This window comes from Aegilops tauschii, chromosome 2, assembly GCF_002575655.3.
Source record: "Aegilops tauschii subsp. strangulata cultivar AL8/78 chromosome 2, Aet v6.0, whole genome shotgun sequence".
Classification (NCBI taxonomy): Eukaryota; Viridiplantae; Streptophyta; class Magnoliopsida; order Poales; family Poaceae; genus Aegilops; species Aegilops tauschii.
The window spans coordinates 489,209,446-489,227,344 of record NC_053036.3 but is presented as its reverse complement, the minus strand read 5'-3'; the positions used below and the strand labels follow the sequence as shown (position 1 = coordinate 489,227,344).

General features: G+C 45.3%; 2 protein-coding genes, 1 long non-coding RNA gene and 1 pseudogene across 3 annotated transcripts; 1 reads left to right on the top strand and 3 right to left on the bottom strand.

The window, feature by feature from the left end:
* Positions 1-1,078: 1,078 nt before the first annotated feature.
* LOC109740938 (uncharacterized) lies at positions 1,079-2,746 on the bottom strand. The gene has a single exon (XM_020300008.3). The coding sequence runs from the start codon at positions 2,744-2,746 to the stop codon at positions 1,079-1,081; it is 1,668 nt and encodes a 555-aa protein (XP_020155597.3).
* A 99-nt stretch (positions 2,747-2,845) lies between these two features.
* On the bottom strand, positions 2,846-5,732 carry LOC120974126 (uncharacterized). Its single transcript, XM_073507271.1, has 3 exons — positions 5,534-5,732; positions 4,514-5,434; positions 2,846-4,428 (listed from the first exon to the last, which is right to left on the bottom strand). Exons 1-3 carry the CDS (start codon positions 5,595-5,597, stop codon positions 2,846-2,848), a joined length of 2,568 nt encoding a protein of 855 aa, XP_073363372.1. The 5' UTR covers positions 5,598-5,732.
* A 2,265-nt stretch (positions 5,733-7,997) lies between these two features.
* On the bottom strand, positions 7,998-8,438 carry LOC109743251 (uncharacterized). The gene is made up of 3 exons (XR_012203879.1): positions 8,284-8,438; positions 8,131-8,214; positions 7,998-8,045 (listed from the first exon to the last, which is right to left on the bottom strand). It is a non-coding gene; the product is annotated as an uncharacterized lncRNA (long non-coding RNA).
* Positions 8,439-9,082: 644 nt separating this feature from the next.
* On the top strand, positions 9,083-11,194 carry LOC109740921 (ribonuclease TUDOR 1-like; annotated as a pseudogene).
* Positions 11,195-17,899: the final 6,705 nt, after the last annotated feature.

Sequence of the window (17,899 nt, the reverse complement as noted above, 5' to 3'; positions counted from 1 at the left end):
CATGCTTTGTGCTTTTGCAAATAAGTTGTGCTGAACAAAGCATTGAGTTATTATGCAATGCAGAGTTTTTTTTAATGAATAACTAAAACTTCAAATGAACTAAAATGAAGCATAAACATAAGTCATGTGTCAACTTTATGCCAATCACGGCTTCATGTCGAGAAATTTAATTTAAAACGTTTACTTAGTCAGCCTTTAGTAATTGCTGTGTTTGGCAGTAAACTTTTTAAAAAACCACAGTTTTTAGACATTGGAGTACATTATTTTGAAGCATAAACAACACGCACTAAATATTTTGATAGAACCGTGAGCAGTTCATTCAATATTGCTTCCTAGCTGTACTGCTGTAGGTGTCTCAGCAACGTAATTACTTAAGTTTTCATATAACCCATTGATAGAACCCATTGATCATTCATATAATTGTGTTCGGGCATACACCTCAAATTTTAGACACTCATACAGCTCAAGGCAGTAAAAGAACTAAAAATACATTACTATATATAATAACAGCAAGCCATGTTAGCTATATATGTTCACGAAAACTGTACAGCAATTACAACTGGGTGGAACAAATCAAACATTACACACTCATACACTCATAAAGCTCAAGTCAGTAAAACAACTTCAGATACATGTATGATTCCACCCTTTTCATGAGCATTTATGCTTTAATCATCTCGAGCATACATAACATATGTAACCCAATACACGCACTGAAATTCAATGTATCAAATGTAACCTTCATGCTAAAATGGTGACAAGACATACATGCTCCATGTTGTAATCAAAATTTACAAAATAAAATTAACATGATCCAGGTCTTCATGAAGCCAATCATTATTTCTGATTCTCATATTACACATAACACAGTACGCTGTGTGACATGTACATTGTCAGATTACACATAACACAGTATAAATTTATTAAAATGCAGTTATTACTTGAACTGATTGGTGTATAGCTCCAACAACCAAGATACCAAATGAAAAGATTTGTCATAGAACAGATTACAGCAATTCTTGACCATCGGAAGAGTAAATTGCATCTATAAATCCAGTAGGTCTATTAAGACAATACTTCAGCCTGTAAGTACTTCCTTGTAGACGATGTTCTTCATTGAGGTCAGCAAGGACACGGTCGGTCTTTTACGCTTCTTCGGATTGTTATGTTGCTTGTTGGACTTCTCCTTTGGCTTCTCCTTCTGAATGAGTATTTTTATGTTTCTCTTCGCGGTGGCTCGAGACAAAGCAACATAGAGTTGACCATGAGAGAACACCGGATTAGGTAGATACACACCAACAATTGGGATGGTCTGCCCTTGAGCCTTGTTAATCGTCATAGCAAAACTAAGCCTAATAGGAAATTGCTTCCTCTTAAACTTGAATGGAAACATGTCATTGTCAGATGGGCACAGAGGTATTCGAGGAAGGAAGACCCTCCTACCAGCGTGTTGTCCAATCACGATTTCTGCATCAATGGTTTTCCTCTCAAAACCTCTAACGACAAGCCTAGTCCCGTTACACAGCCCATTAGCTGGATCAATGTTTCTTAGAAGTATCACCGGGCAATTCAGCTTTAGTTTGAGTGCATGCGGAGGAAGACCATTGGGAGTCAATCCGTTCAGAAACTCAGGAGCGTAGTAGCCATATGGGTCATCCTCCGCACTGTCAAAGCTATGGTAGATTACTTCATCTCCGTGGAAACGCTCTATCATGCGGATGTTTATCTTGTCGACGTTGTCATTTGTCGTGGAAAGGATTGCGCGAGATGTCATGTAACTCGAATCTGCCATGTTGTCATCTAGACTCGGAAACACGTGGTCAATCAGCTTCTCCAGGTCGTCAACCTCGCCTGTAGATGGCAGACAGATATCATCAGGGAGTAGTATGTTGCCTTGATCGTCGGCTTCCTCTGTGCCATTACCGACCCTGAGCAAGTAATTTGCAAACCACTTGTCATTATGAGCCCTCATGTTGGTGATGAGCTGAAGCTGCCGCATACTCTTCCATAGATGAGAACTTCGGAGGCTTGCATCAATTATCTGGCCCCGTGACCCCCTTCTGACGACCGGAAGCACCTGCCTAAAGTCCCCGCCAAAAACAACAGTCTTTCCTCCAAAGGGTCGGTCGCGTATTCCCATGATGTCGCGCATGCTATTGTCTAATGCCTCAACCGCTTGTCGCTTAGTCATGCTGGCCTCGTCCCATAGTATCAATGAGGCCATCCTTAGCAGCTTGGCAGTCCCACTCTGCTTGGTGAAGCTGCACGAGGCTCCATCATCACAACTCAGTGGGATTTTGAATCTCGAGTGGGCAGTCCTGCCGCCAGGCATGATAGAAGCAGCGACGCCCGACGTCGCGGTAGCGATAGCAATCTTGCCCTCGCGCCTCACCTTGGCGAGCATCGCCCTGTAAAGGAAGGTCTTCCCCGTACCTCCAGGGCCATCAACAAAGAATATACCCCCATCACCGCGTTCAACAGCCGCTAGTATCTCGTCGTATGCAGCCCTTTGCTCAAAATTCAGGGAAGATGACAATTTAGTGTCACTTTCGTCAAACTCAATGGTTGATTCCTCGATGATCTCTCTGGCCTCGCCCTCGGTTGGGTCAAATGCATCATCGATCGTTGGAAGAGCAAAATCAATAATGTCTTTACCCATAGACTGCAACATACCCCTAATGTCAAGCAACACCATCTGCTCCACCTCGTTCGGGGACGTGCGTGTCCGACGGTAGTCATCGGACATAGGCTCGAGGTGTCTATCACATAACCCACGCACGTCGCCTGGCTCGCAGTGCACCAAGATTGTTGCAAAGAGCCTCCTAAGAGAACATGGCATAGCCCACTACTCCGCCTCAGTAAGACAGTCGTCGAGCGTGTTGTCTGCCTCGATGAGTCCCAACCTTTCACCGGACTCTCTAAAGCTCCCACATACCACGGCGTCGACGGTGAGCAAGTCCACAAATGATGTTTCCCCCGGAACATGGTTCAACAACACACGAAGGTAGTATCGCTCCCCCTCGGCAGGATTGGCAGACACGATACGACCTAGTTGAAAACGCTCCACCCGCCTCTTCCATATCTTCTTTTTCTTCTCCCACGTGGAGCTTCCGGGGAAATCCTTGTACAATATAAGCCTTGCCCAAGGGTGTAGTTCGTTTGCCTTGAAATACTCCGTTAACATGGATTTTGAAGCATTCTCGGAGGATACAACATTCTTCAAGTCAGCCTGTGCATTGAATGCAACCCTGTGCATATTCGGGAGATGAAGAGGCAACTGCAAGACAGGCGGGTAATTGGCACACAGTGGGAAGCCAAATATCCTCCACATAGCCTCCGGAGGGGTGACCCATCTTGCGTCAACGTATCTCTTGATCTCATCAATGTTACCATCAGCGTCTGGCTGGTCGATGCTGAAAGAAGCCTTATCATGGCCCTTATAAATGTACTTATAAATGTATTTTATAGCCTTTATGCTAGAGCAGACCTCGACGTTGATGTGGCAATTAAACATCCGCAGAAGGTAAGGGTTATATGGCACAACCCATCGGTTGTCCAACATTTTCCCTCGAACCTTAGCGTGTCTACCATCGTCTCTACGCCGATAAACTGGGTATGAGTCCTTGCCTTGTATCGTGTTCTCATTGAACGGCCGCGGGTATCTGCACTTGCATTCATTATCTTGCATGCAAACATTCTTCGGGTTGAGAGCACCGCATGGTCCGTGCATCATATGTTTTACCACCATTGCATACAATTCAGGATACTTTTGCTTGTCTGGGAGCTCTGCGGAAATGAGTCGGTCATACTGCTCTGGGACAAGAAGCTTATACGTTGAATCCATGATCAACAAAAAATGTGCGTTGGGGAGGCCTCTCTTCTGGAACTCAACTACGTAAACATAAGCAACAACAACACCCAGGACCATCTTCTTGAGCAACATATCTTTCATAGCCTCTAGTTTGCCATAGAACACGCGAGCCACAATATCAGGTCGGTCTTGCGCCGTCTGTCCAGGAAGCAACTCATTTATTATCTCTTCCCATTTAGGGTTGCAAGTCATGGTCAAGAAGATGTCAGGCTTCCCGTATGTATGGACAATTGCCATGGCATCCATATGTCTCTTCTTCATGTCGCGGTCGCCACCAGGGTAAGTTCCAGGGAGCACTATTCTTACCCCAACAGCGCTTGCTCGCGTCTCACCCGATGTGATCGCATCAACAACTCCTTTATACAAATCGGCACGGATCTGCGTCTGGTTCTTCATGTACCACCTCAACCGACAGCTCTCAATCTTGATGTACATGTCAACCGCCCATTGCTGCAGTAGGCGTGCTCCACAAAGTATTGGATTGAAGATCGCAGGCCGTGTTTGCAGCATGTAACAGTAGTAGTCTCTAACGGAGACGCATAACCTGCTATTCCCCTCTGCACATGTTTGAGTACCATCGCGTGAGCATTATTTTTAAAAACAAGAAATTATTTGTAACAAAGTGGGACACAAACAACATACCTGCATCATCTTCGTCATCATGACACAAACGAGGATTTAGTACAACCTCCCAAGAAACATTACGTTTGGGTAGCTTCGGATGCCAACCTAGCTCCCCCATTGGATAGAATAATGGATAAGACAACGGGTCATATGCCCCTGAGGTCACACGTATACTATGCCTTTCGTTGTTGTTACCACAAAGTGTTATCCTGCGGTCAAACCTTTTTGCTAGGTCAGTGCCCTCAACCCAAATTGCAGCGACTTCAGATGACACCGGTTTATTATATCTTGTTTGGTCAAGCCTCTTATCGGTGTTTAGGTCTATCCTATAATCATCGAGGTTGTCCTTGTGTGCACCCAAACTCCTAAATTGCTGGGAGTATGGGTTTTCTTTGAGTATGTCTACTAACCTCTTCACGACATCCTGGTCTAATTGCTTGGTGGCCGCCTTACGATGATTTAGGTTAGGGTCGTCGTCATAGAAGTACAACTGCAGATGTTCTGGACGGGAGCTAGGCCCGAACGAATGGACATTGTGGTAGATGGTGCCGTGTGCTCGGAATGTGTACACCCCAGACTTCATGTTAGTGTAGTTTTCATCAAGGCTGACCCCAAGGGTTGTGAAGGCGAAATGCCCATTGAAGAAACGTATGTTCTCCCGAAAATGTCTAGAATCTGCATCCATGCTGGACCATAGCCTCATAAGCTCTGGGATTGGTTCCGGTTGCTTAAGCTCGATCTGGCCATTGCGACAGCAGAAGCCGTCAGGCTCAGACTCAAACTTTCTGGCCTTGCAGTGTTTGCAATTTTCGTCGACTTTCAGGATGTGAGTGTTGTCTGGAATGTTTGAGTAGACAGTGTCAAATGGATCAATCTCGCTAGGTTTAGCGCTAGACATGCTCGCTTCCTCGTCATCATCCAATATGTCGTTATCGGATCCTGCGGGCATTTGTTGAAAAATCACGTACAAAACAGTAATAAAAAATAAACGACACAACAATAAAGCTCCACAGTGTCATAGTGTAGAGTTGGCAATACCTTCGTTGCAAAACATGTAGTACTCCTCATCAATCAAGTCGTGTGCTTCCTGCTCATCGCCCATGGTGCCGCTTTGGAATACATCGATGTCTTCTGCATTGTCGTCGTACAGAATGCGAGAACAGACAAGATCATGTTAGAACGACATGCTGAGAATGAGCATAAGAAACTGACAATCGCAATTTCATACCATCAACACCGGCAGAGTATCTCGGCATGTTCGTCCCCGGATCGCCATCAGATGAATCATCTTTTGCGGCCCTAGAGACGGGTGATGCGCGGCTTGGGGAAGTGGGCCATTCAGAGGTTGAGTTTGCAAGGTTTGTAAGGGGGATTGCGATGCATTCTTTGCACGGTGTTTTTTTCCTTCTTCCATAATTGGCCTTCCTATGTGCACTTGACTCCCCCTTCTCAATCACCGACATGCTTTTGCGGCGCTGCACGCGAGTCACGCGTATTTTTTCATTCTTTGTTTCTCTAACCTCCACCGTTAATTCGTCACTTTTCTTCTGATGGCATGCTCTGCTACTTGCGTTTTTCGCCTCCCTTTGCTCGTTTGTTGAATAACGTTTCCGCTCATTGTCACTTTGCCTCCTAGCTAGGATAGTGTCTTGAATGACAGACGCGTGTAAAGTTGAAGGGGGACATGTTGCTCCCTCTTTCATTAATTATGTAACGCTAGGGCTATTCAGGTCGTCTGGATCAATATTATTTTCAAAACATAGTTAGAACAGTTTGATTTATCGGCACTGGAGGGGTGCCATCTAGAATAGTAGGGCCCGGCTTCCGAAAAGGATATTGAACGTAAGCGTATACCTGAAGTACCAGATGGACGTTTGTTTTGATCTTTGATATGCTTATCCTTGTTCCTCCAATAAGCATCTCGCCGCAGGGCGTTTCTATGGTCTCTCTTGCGTTCTTCTTCTGTTTTTTCCTCTGTTTCTTGTGTGTCATTCAAAATCACATCTGGATCCATTACACGCATTCCCGAAAATTAGATATCATACCACTAAGATGCAAGCAATTGTTGTTTTAGTAGGAAAAAATTTGATTACCTTGTAGCTCGTTGTCATTAACGATCCCACATGAGACCGTAGTTGTATCAGGAAATGTCCGCGCATCACGCGAGAATGATGTATAGTTAGAGCTAGTGGGATTGCCTAGTGAACCTAAGTTGTCCACACATATTAATGCTTAATTATTAAGACGGTTCTGACCATAATGGTTAAATCATTATAAGCTTACCTGATAAATGAAGGGTCTGTGCATGTTCAACTTGAACATTATATTGTTTCTTCCGTCGATAGGAAGCCCTCCTCAGGGCGTTTCTATGGTCTCTCTTGCGTTCTTCTTCCGTTTTATGCTCTGTTTCTTGGGTGTCATACATGATTACCTTTGCATCTGGTCTCATTCAGGGCAAACCCTAAAATTAGAGAATATAACAGAAACATGCCAGCCATTGTTGAATGAGTAGGCAAAATATGATTACCTTGTATTTCATTTTCATTAATGAGACCAGATGTGACCGTACTTGTAGCAGGAAATGTTGAGCTAGCTGAATTATATGATTCAACAAGATTGGTCAGTACTTATTTAAATTGCGTAATAAGTGACTACCTTCGTGCAAACACAGTGCATATGGGACGTGGATCAATTTACCAACCATGATAATCTCGTGTGGGTTTATTTATCTCCCTATCTTCGAGAACATTTGTGATATCACATAGAGACTGGCGACAGGATGACTTCCCATTGAATTGTTGGTTAGCCGAACCATCTGACTTGTTATTGCGATAAGCCACCAGCCTACGAGCGTTGATAAGATCCCTATGATCTAATAAGCAACATAGTATGAGCATCATATCATCTATAATCAGGGATATAGATTAATACAACGAATCATGTGCATACTATACGTATGCACATCAAACTAAGATCAGCCATCAACCTCACCTGATTTTGCAAGTACCGGCTGATTCTCATCTTGTAAGCTGACAATATCCTCATTATTATTCTTCCGATAAGCTGCACGCCTCCTTGCATTGTACTGCTCCCTTGCTTCCTCAGCGTATTTTTTGCATTCATTATTTAGAAAAACAGTTTCAAGCAGTTCGGAAGCTGTGTCATCTGCATCATGTTATAAGTACAAATCAAAAAACAAATAGAACACACTGAACCACTGCCGAATACGCCGGTTGGGAAGGTGGATATCATGCCTATGGATACCTTCAGTATCATCTCGCAGCTGCATCTTATTAATAGCATGATCTACTGATAGATTAGCCGTAGCCGCAAATGTTTGACCATCAGCATGGTATCCAGGCCTTACCCATTCTGTAGGGTTCTAGTCAGCATGAATACAAAACCAATGTTTGCCTGGTAGGCTGGCAACCAACAAATACATCTTCAATCAATCATGTACCTGTTTCCGTCGTGTAAATTGGGTCAAGGTTTGCAGCTACAGTTAAGATGCTTGGATTATATTCTTTCAGATTTGTCTCGCTCGTAGGGGCTGCAACACATTAAGCATGGTCCATGTCATTGTCAGATATGCACGTCAGGCAATACCTCACAGTAATTTTCACACAGTTATATACCGGGTTCTGTTGCGCAAATAGCTTCATCTTTTTCAGTATCAAAGGTTGCACTGTATTCTTCAACATTTTTACCACTCGCCTGACCTGCAACACATTATGCAAAAAGATTGTTACTGTCAGAAATGCAAGTATTCCTGGTGCAGTGCCTAATACCTGTAGCTACGTCCTCTTCTTGTTGATGTTCACCGGCTTTGCTTTTTGCATTACCCATACGCAAAATGGAATGACCGTTACCTCCGACTTGTGTCTGGCTGTGGTGTTCTTGAGGCCTGGATGAAACATAGTTGATGGCCACACTTGTTGTTCATTGAAAGCAATATAATTCAGGTAATCAATAGCTCCTTTGTAATTAATCATAAACTTAAAGCATAATTAATTATGGACCAACTCATCTGTAGGGTCCATTCTCACATGCTGGGGCTTGTTGAGAGGCCCTATAGCTCAAGAGTTGCAGTTCAAGTCCATCATTGTTCCTGATTAGAGGTGGTGACATGTTCCTGATTATATTATTTCAATTCCTTACATGATGCCGATAAATCCTTGTTTAAGCATGCTTGCATTCTCAGTTTTGCAAATGTTTGTACATCTAGAAATAGGCCTCAGCCCTAACATGAGGCCCTAACGAAGTAATATATATTTGTAGATCAATATGCCTCAGCCCTGTCCCATTTTCCAGATGGGTGTTGAAAATGAAACAAAGTAACCGAAGTTATTTTCTCATTAAGATATTACTTTCTCATATTATTTCTAGTTATTAAAACCGGTGTTGTTTTCTTTAAGTTCCAAACATGCAGATTTTCGTGTCTTCATCAATGCGAAGTGACATTCTTTCCCAGTAATCTGTGCATGTGAGTAATCTGTGTCAGATTAACAGAAGAATTGTCGATTTATATGGAGGACTGAACTAAATTTGACTTCACAGCTAATGAAGTTCTGTTTCCTTTTGATTGCAAATATAGGTGCTATCATGGCAGCAAGCACAGGGGCTTCAGGATGGCTAAGGGGCAAGGTGAAGGCTGTGACATCTGGAGACTGCATTCTCATCATGGGGAGCACAAAGGCAGAGATTCCACCAGAGAAGTCCATCACTCTGTCATACCTAATGGCCCCAAGGCTGGTAAGAGTCGGTCTGCACTTTTAGACAAGGGGAATATGGTTTACATTTTTACTTGATGCATGTGTTCGTTTCCTCCATTAATTAAGAGTAAGTCACTGGTTTAGTTGGTTGTCAGGGGCAAAGCTATATATAGGCCTGATCATCTAGGGATGTAATATATTAGTCATTTTTTTGTTTTATACGGTAGTTTCTATGGGCTTTTGGATCTAGAGCCTGAGTTGAAGCCTTGATTGCGCAGGGTCTGCTTCCACCCTTCTCTATAGTGAATTATGTTTACATGCTACACTTGTGAGCCAATGGAAGTTAGTATTTGGCACAAGAATTTCTCTCCATCATTGCATTTTCATTACCACTGTTTGACTGTGTTCTGTTGGTATAATTTGACACTTAGGAATGCATCTATAATAAATTGTTGATATTATTTGTGCGGTACATTTGTTCTTTTCTCCATCTATTCTTGTCTATTGAATCCGTATATTTGTGGTGCTCTAGGCTCGTCGTGGTGGAGTGGATGAGCCATTTGCTTGGGAAAGCAGGGAGTATCTGAGGAAACTCTGCGTAGGAAAGGTACATGATGTGTCTTTTTTTTATCTATTCCAAATCCTCCTATGCATGTATTATTACTGAATGTAATCACATAAAAACGACTTCTATTTTCTCTTGGAAATGAAAAACTAAAATCTATTGCAGGAGGTCACATTTAGAGTGGATTACACTGCTCCTAACATCGGACGAGAATTTGGCACTGTCTACCTTGGCGACAAGAACGTTGCCTACTTGGTGGTTGCTGCAGGATGGGCAAGGGTGATTACCATTTACTTTTTCCTCAATTGTTTTGTTGTGCCAAATGTTTTCGTAAATTTTGATCTTATTTATTTGATCAGGTGAAGGAGCAAGGCCCCAAGGGGGGTGAACCACTCCCAAATGTCTCTGAGCTTCTGAGGTTGGAGGAAGTTGCTAAGCAACAGGGTTTAGGCCGTTGGAGCAAGGTTTGCTTTCTTTTGGGGTTACTGCTGTCCTGCAACCATCTTTTGAATTGCATGACACAAATTTCTATAGAATGATGACCTAATTTTGTGTTCTTATTTTCTGCCAACTAAGGAACCTGGTGCTGCTGAAGATTCGATAAGAGATCTTCCACCATCAGCAATTGGCGAACTAAGTGGTTTTGATGCAAAGGGTTTTGCAGTTGCAAATTAAGGCAAGAGTCTGGAAGCCATTGTCGAACAAGTTCGTGATGGCAGTACCATTCGTGTTTACTTGCCTCCAAGTTTCCAAGCACCATTCGTGTTTACTTGCTTCCAAGTTTCCATTGTCCAGATATATGTCGCTGGAGTGCAGGTGTGCTTCTCAATAGCTTCTATTTGATTCCATATATATTTTTTCTGTTAGAAAGTAAATATTGAGAATGATGAAATGCAGGCTCCGTCCATGGGGAGACGACCACCGAATCCTACTGTTGTTGCCGAACCAGAGGGCAGTACTAACGGCACTACAAATGGTGACGATTCTGGGGAAGCTCCTGCACCACTGACAACAGCACAAAGGCTTGCTGCATCGACAGCCTCTACTGAAGTTCCACCAGATAGTTTTGGAAGAGAAGCTAAGCATTTCACAGAGACTCGTGTTCTGAACAGAGATGTAAGCCACCTTTTCTTTTGGTTGTTTTATCCCATCTTTAGAGTTAACATGTATCAGTTTTGATTTGTATTTTTTCTCTAGGTGCGGATTGTGGTGGAGGGGACAGACAGTTTCAGTAATATAATTGATCCAGGAGTCAGTGCTTGCAGAAGCAAGATATGTGTCATCACCCCACGACACGGCAAATCGATTTCTTGGCTGACTATTTCAGCCGCTGATGACATTGAATCTCACATATCGAACAGTATAGCAGGATTACTACAGCAAAGTGAAGGAAATATTGATACGTGATGCCTGTAATGTATGTGATGGTTGTACATTCTTATACGTGGTGCCTGTGATGGCTGTAGATTTCATGGGGTGTGTGTATGAAATGTGATGGATGTAAATTTCAATTTCGACCTAAATCTCTATTCATAAGATGGCTGGCGGCGGATCTGTGATACCTGGAGTGAGTGTATCTGGCGGCGGATCCTGGACGCCTTCGGCGGTGGCTCGTCACGTCCTGGACGTCTCCGGCGACGGGTACTGCAAGGGATCGGTGCCGGATCCTGGAAGCGATCAGCGGAGGGTCCTGCACGGGACCAGCGCCGGATCTAATGGATGTGCGAGTTACGCGCCGGCGGTTTTGATGTGCCAGGGCGGCAGTTTATGGATGGATGGGTGGCGGTGAAGGACCGAAGGGCGGCGACGGGCGAAGGAGGGCAGTGTCGGGGCGGCGAAGGAGGGCAGTGTCGGGGCGACTGTTCCTCGCAAGAGGGACACGAGACCTCGCTCGAGGGCAGGAGACCTCGCTCGAGGACGCACTGTCGGGCGTTTTTTGCGGGACTCGATCGCGGGGTTTTCTTCGGTTTTTTTGCGGCTGAGCGGGAGGTGGGAGCAAGTACCAAAGAAGTACCAAAAAAGACCGTATTAGGTGGGACGAAAATAAAACCGTATGGGGTGTGTGTATGAAATGTGATGGATGTAAATTTCAAATTCGACCTAAATCTCTATTCATAAGATGGCTGGCGGCGGATCTGTGATACCTGGAGTGAGTGTATATGGCGGCGGATCCTGGACGCCTTCGGCGGTGGCTCGTCACGTCCTGGACGTCTCCGGCGACGGGTACTGCAAGGGATCGGTGCCGGATCCTGGAAGCGATCAGCGGAGGGTCCTGCACGGGACCAGCGCCGGATCTAATGGATGTGCGAGTTACGCGCCGGCGGTTTTGATGTGCCAGGGCGGCAGTGCATGGATGGATGGGTGGCGGTGAAGGACCGAAGGGCGGCGGCGGGCGAAGGAGGGCAGTGTCGAGGCGGCGAAGGAGGGCAGTGTCGGGGCGACTGTTCCTCGCAAGAGGGACACGAGACCTCGCTCGAGGGCAGGAGACCTCGCTCGAGGACGCACTGTCGGGCGTTTTTTGCGGGACTCGATCGCGGGGTTTTCTTCGGGTTTTTTGCGGCTGAGCGGGAGGTGGGAGCAAGTACCAAAGAAGTACCAAAAAAGACCGTATTAGGTGGGACGAAAATAAAACCCGGAACGCGGACTACCAACTGAGACATTAGGAGTAGAGATAAGGAGTATACAACCCAACACTAAATAAAGGAAAGCTTGCGGCCCGCTCAAACAAAACATATGTGCAGCCCGCTTGAAAAAGGCACGAAAGCAGTCCTCGAAAAATACGAAATCACTAATTAAGGAGCACTCTTTGCAAAGGTCGTACCCATCTTTCCAGATCGCGACCTGACAGTTTTTTTTGTAGATTAGTTTATTCAAAACATCTTATCTCTTCAACTGTGCATTCAAATCTTGAACCGTTTTCATCTTTGGGTTCGTGTAGAGGTCTTCAAAACTACATCCCATGTTGATAGATATTGATGAACTTTCTTCACGAAAAAACCGGACCGGGATCACTTTTTTTTCCTTTTCGAAAGAGGTACGACTGTGCCTCTTGCGGAAGCACATCCGTGCCTCCACGAGAAGTAAAACTGTGCTCTCACGGAAGAAAAAAAAACCCATATTTTTTCGTTTCTGAGAGGCACGATTGTGCCTCTCACGGAAACAAACCAGTGCCTCTGGCGAAAGAGAAAAAAAAACAGAAAACACATTTTTTTTGTTCCGAAAGGCGCGCTCGTGGAAGGAAAAAAACATGTTTTTTCCCGTTTTCGAGAGCCACCACTGTGCCTCTCGCGGAAATAAATCCGTGCCTCCTGCGGAAGAAAAAAACACACTTTTTTTCGTTTTTGAGAAGCACGTCTGTGTCTCTCACGGAAGCAAATCCATGGAAACCCTTTTTTTGTTTCCGAGAGGCATGACTGTGCCTCTCGGGGAAGCAATAAATATCGCATTTTTCGCGCATTTTTTTTACAACTTTTATTTGTCCAAAACCTAAGAAAGACCGCGGAAAGCTGAAAAGCCGAAAACCCCGGAAAAATCATCTAAAAAGTTAAAAACGCATGCGAAAAATAAAACACATGCGAAAAAATAAAAAAAATCGGACGGACCGTCCAGTGCGCGACACGTGGCGGTGACTGAGAGCGTGCGTGGCACGCTCTCAACTCATCCCAGGTGACCCTTGTGGGGCTCCCGAAGAAGTACTATTTCCTTAGTTGCTCCCAAGTTGTATGGTGGATAATTTAGATGTGCAATAACTAAAGAGAACTCCTAGACCTCACAAAAAAATGAGAACTCCTGTATGAGGCTCACTACGTCAAAATGGCCCCTTTTCGCATAGGGAAAACCCTGCCTTGGATGGCCCATCTCTCTCCACCGTAGTGCTCGGGCACTGTAGCGAGAGCGGTGCGTCAGCAGGAACTGGAACAGTAGTGAGCGGGAGCAGGAAAAGTAGCACTACCCCTAAAAAAGAAAAGTAGCACTATATGCCCCTATTGTGTTTTTTCCATTCATTTCTAGAAAAATGAAAAAATATTACAAAATGTGCGAATATTTTTAAATTTTGAACATTTTTAAATTTTGTTTTTTTGCAAACATTAAAATATATTTGAACCATGAACGTTGTTTAAAATTAGGAATTCGTTTTGAAAAACGAGAACATTATTTGTATACAGTGAGTAAATTTATTTTTCTGAATAGTTTTTTTAATATCTAAAAAATATTAAAAATGGAAAAAATCAAGTTATATTTTTTGAAATCTATAATTATTTTGAATTTTTTTAGTACCATATAAACAAATCAATGCCTGTGCAAAGAGCGATGCTTTTAATATGGGCTATAAAGAGGATGCTTAAAAATGTGTGAATGATCATCTATTTGACGCAGCACGCGTCACATAAGAAACCGATAACTAAGCAAAATTCCAAAAGAAAAAACGCCGGACGCGTAGTACGAGCCACGCCACGGCCTGTATCAGCCCCGTCTACATCTACATATATACCAGACTCACCCCTAAAAAAACATATATACCAGACTCAAAAGTTGAGCACTCCAAAAACAAAACAGAATCAAAAGTTGCTAAAAAAACTATATAGCAGACTAAAAAACGAATACATACATATCGAGCCGGAGGGCCACTAGGAGAAGAAAGAGGTCGATCATGGTATGTGACGATGTCGATCGAGGTGCCAAGTGAGGAGAAGATCATGTCCATGGTAAATAATCGATCCGCGCGTGGAGGAGTCCTTGCGGACCAAGAAGTCGGAGGTGAGCAGCACGTTGCAGGTCTGCAGTGAGTTCCCCATGCTGACGCTACTGAATTGGTTAGACGACTTCGAGGACACCGCCGCCGGGTTGTTCGTCGACGAGACAGCGGAGGTCGGGGAGGACCTCAGGCATGACGCGGCTGTGTTCAACGGGAGGGTCAGTGAGGAGGCGTTGGTGTCTGAGCTGCTTAGCCAGGCCACGTGATGCGGCGCGCGACACGTGGAGACGGTTACGCTAGTGGCCAACGCGTGACGCCTACAGGGCGGCCAATGCTCCTAAAGCATGGCTCGCAACACTGGCTTGTAGCGCGCCTCGTAGCACAACAACACTCCCCCGCAGCATAATACCATCCATCGCAACATCGTATCACCGTACCGGTGGCACTCCTCTAACATTGCCCACAACACCAGCTTGTAGTATGGCCCACGTTAAGATTCGTACACGAGAACTGGACGTATCAGAGAGTGCTCTTTAGAAAAACTAATTATGGGTAACGTCAAATCAGTAGATTTTCTGACAACTCCGTCGCGAAGTAATGGGTGTTGTGCTAGTTTAATAAAGAAGGATGTTTTTTCCTTTAGTTTTTTTTATTGATTTACAATGTAGCGCCAAAGGGATGCAAATTTTTTTTATCGAATACGCCGAGTGTGCGTATCATATTTTATAGAAAGAGGGGAGGGTATAAAGCCCAATCCACCCGAGTGGCAAACACTACAACATCGCTTACAACCCACTATTCCACCACCCGCAGTTTACAAAGTGGATCACTCGCTACTCGCTCACCCCGACAAACAACTCGAACAGGCTATCTAGTTCACCCTTTAACAAGTTCGCCTGCTGCCAGGCTCTGCCCTCGACCATTACTCTCATGACCACCACCTCCAGTGACAAAGAAGCACCATCAAAGACGATCGCGTTCACGTGTTTCCAAAGCTCCCAAAGCACGAGGGTGAAGATGGCCCTTGCTCGTTTGGTTTATGCACTTCTATCGTGTTCTCGCAACACACCATCCCTTGAGGGTATCCTGAGCCGTAGGTGACCATTTCTATTTGCCCATGGCCGAGCACAACGTTCTTCACACAGTTCTTGCGAACACACAAGTCAGCAGAATATGATCAATAGTTTCTTCCTCCTGATAGCAAAAAGGGCAAGCATCTTGATGCGGAAGCCCACGTCGAGCGAGGCGATCGGAGGTCCAACACCTGTTCCGCATAGTTAGCCAGGTGAAGACACGACATTGCAGTGGGGCTCTAGATCTCCACGAAAAGTCCGCGGTTGGCACCACGTCCCTGCCGGCAAACTTGATGGCATAGACGGAGGCATCCGAAAACTGCCCATTCGCTTCCCACGACCAAGCGATGGAGTCAGCGACACTCTCCTATAACCGAACATCTTGCAGACGTTGCCATACCTCCAAGTACTCCACAAGAGCCACGAATGCCATGTTGGGGCTAATGTCTCGTATCCAGGTATCAAGCGAGACCGCCTCATGAACCATGCAGGTGGCCTTGGCTCGCTGCGGGATACAAATCCTCTGGATGATTCTTTTTTCAAAGGAAAACCATTGTTTTAAACCGGATGATTACAACGAGACGTAAGCCTCGTCCAGCGATTGACACGCGTCCTGGCTGGGCCCAGCGCGCCGCTCCCCATCTCGGCCTTATCCCACGCAGGGGAAGCCACAACCACACATTTTTCTCGCTCGGGTCGTCTTCTTCACGCCAGTGCATCCCCTCCTACAGATCCCTCCTCTCTCTATCGCTCTCTCATGTTTGCCACTCCATGACCGTGATTTGCTCTACTCTCTGCACAGAGCTCCCTTCTTTTCCTGCTCCCTCTCACCACCGGAGCGACGGAGCGTTGCTGCTGCAGGCGACGATGCTCTGCTGCGACGACTGCTGCTGTCATGTATCGAGGGAAACTTCGACGCGTGACCACCGCCCGTCATGGCCGTCGGAGCTATTGCTGCTGCAACGGGGCGCATCTGCACATGGCCTTCGGAGCTGCGGTTTAAGCTGTTGGAATATTAGGCAAGTTCATGATTAATTTCAGTAAATAATTCATGACTAGAAGAGATATTAGCATGCAATAATCTAGCAAACTAGAAGAACAGCAAAACATGCATAACAGCAGCAAACACGTAACAATAGCTGTAGAAATAGACATGAACAGAGGGTGTTGGACGTACTGATCGTTAGCTATTATGGGTGCGACAGTGTTGATGACGATGTTGGCGACGATCTGCTGCTGACGGCGATGAATACGACGATGAGTAGCACCGCCCGACTTGGACGGAAGACGACCCGTGATGACGAATTTGAGCAGTCGCGCACAGCGCTTCCCAAAAACCTAATTCGTCCTCTCCCGGTGCAGGATCGCAAAGACGAACGGTTCCGGAGACCTGCTCTCCCACGCGCCGATGCACGCCGGCGTTTGGGATGGAATAGACTACGATGGCGGCGCAAGTTGTGAGATGAGGCAAAACCCTAGGTGTTTTTCGGTGTGTCTCTGGCCGCAGCCGGTAGCTGTATATATATTAGGATCAGAGGCGGTATTGTGTCGCGACCACAATCCCAAACCGACTCGGTTTCTAATTCGTATACTTACCGGACAAGTAATCAAAAACTTGTCTGCCAAGACATAAAAATAAAACGGCAAAAGGAAGCTGCGCTCCTGCAAGGAGACGGACCGGATTTCGGCGGACCATTCACGCGCATGTCGCATGTACGCGCCGCCTCGCCTCGCCTCGCCTCGCCACGCCCAGGCAAGGCGAGCGAGCGCGCGCGTGTGGTTTTCCTTTTCTCTTCTCACACACCACTTAAAGTGGTGGAGAGAACCCACTATATAAAGAGGTCCAACTCTTCTTCAACTTCCGGGGTGGGACTAAACTTAGCACCACCACTTGCCATTTTACACATGGGCTTTGAGATTTCAGAAATTGCTATGGGCCTAGCCCATTAATTCTAACAATCCCCCACCAGATCTCAAATACCCATTTGGAGATTTGCCTTCTCTCACCACTTGTTTAATATACCAGTGTTTCAGCAGAGAATGTTAAGTTGAACTTCTGCCTAGAACTTTAAGCTACATCCATTCACAACTTGACAATGGACTATGCCTTGAATTGCTAGTTTTGTGTGAACAGGTTTCACTCGAAGTCTTAACCAGTACCTGACTGCCAGTAGGCTACCCCGCGGTTTGGAGCTTATACGTCATACTCCCTGGTCTCTTCGTGAGCTTACTAGAGATCATCCAAATCTCATAGACTGCGACGTTTACAGTCAGAACTCATATAGGTGTGTTCTTTCAAGACTGCTCTGTAGGACAGCATCTTTGCTAATTATAGCCAATAGAACCACATTAAGGCAT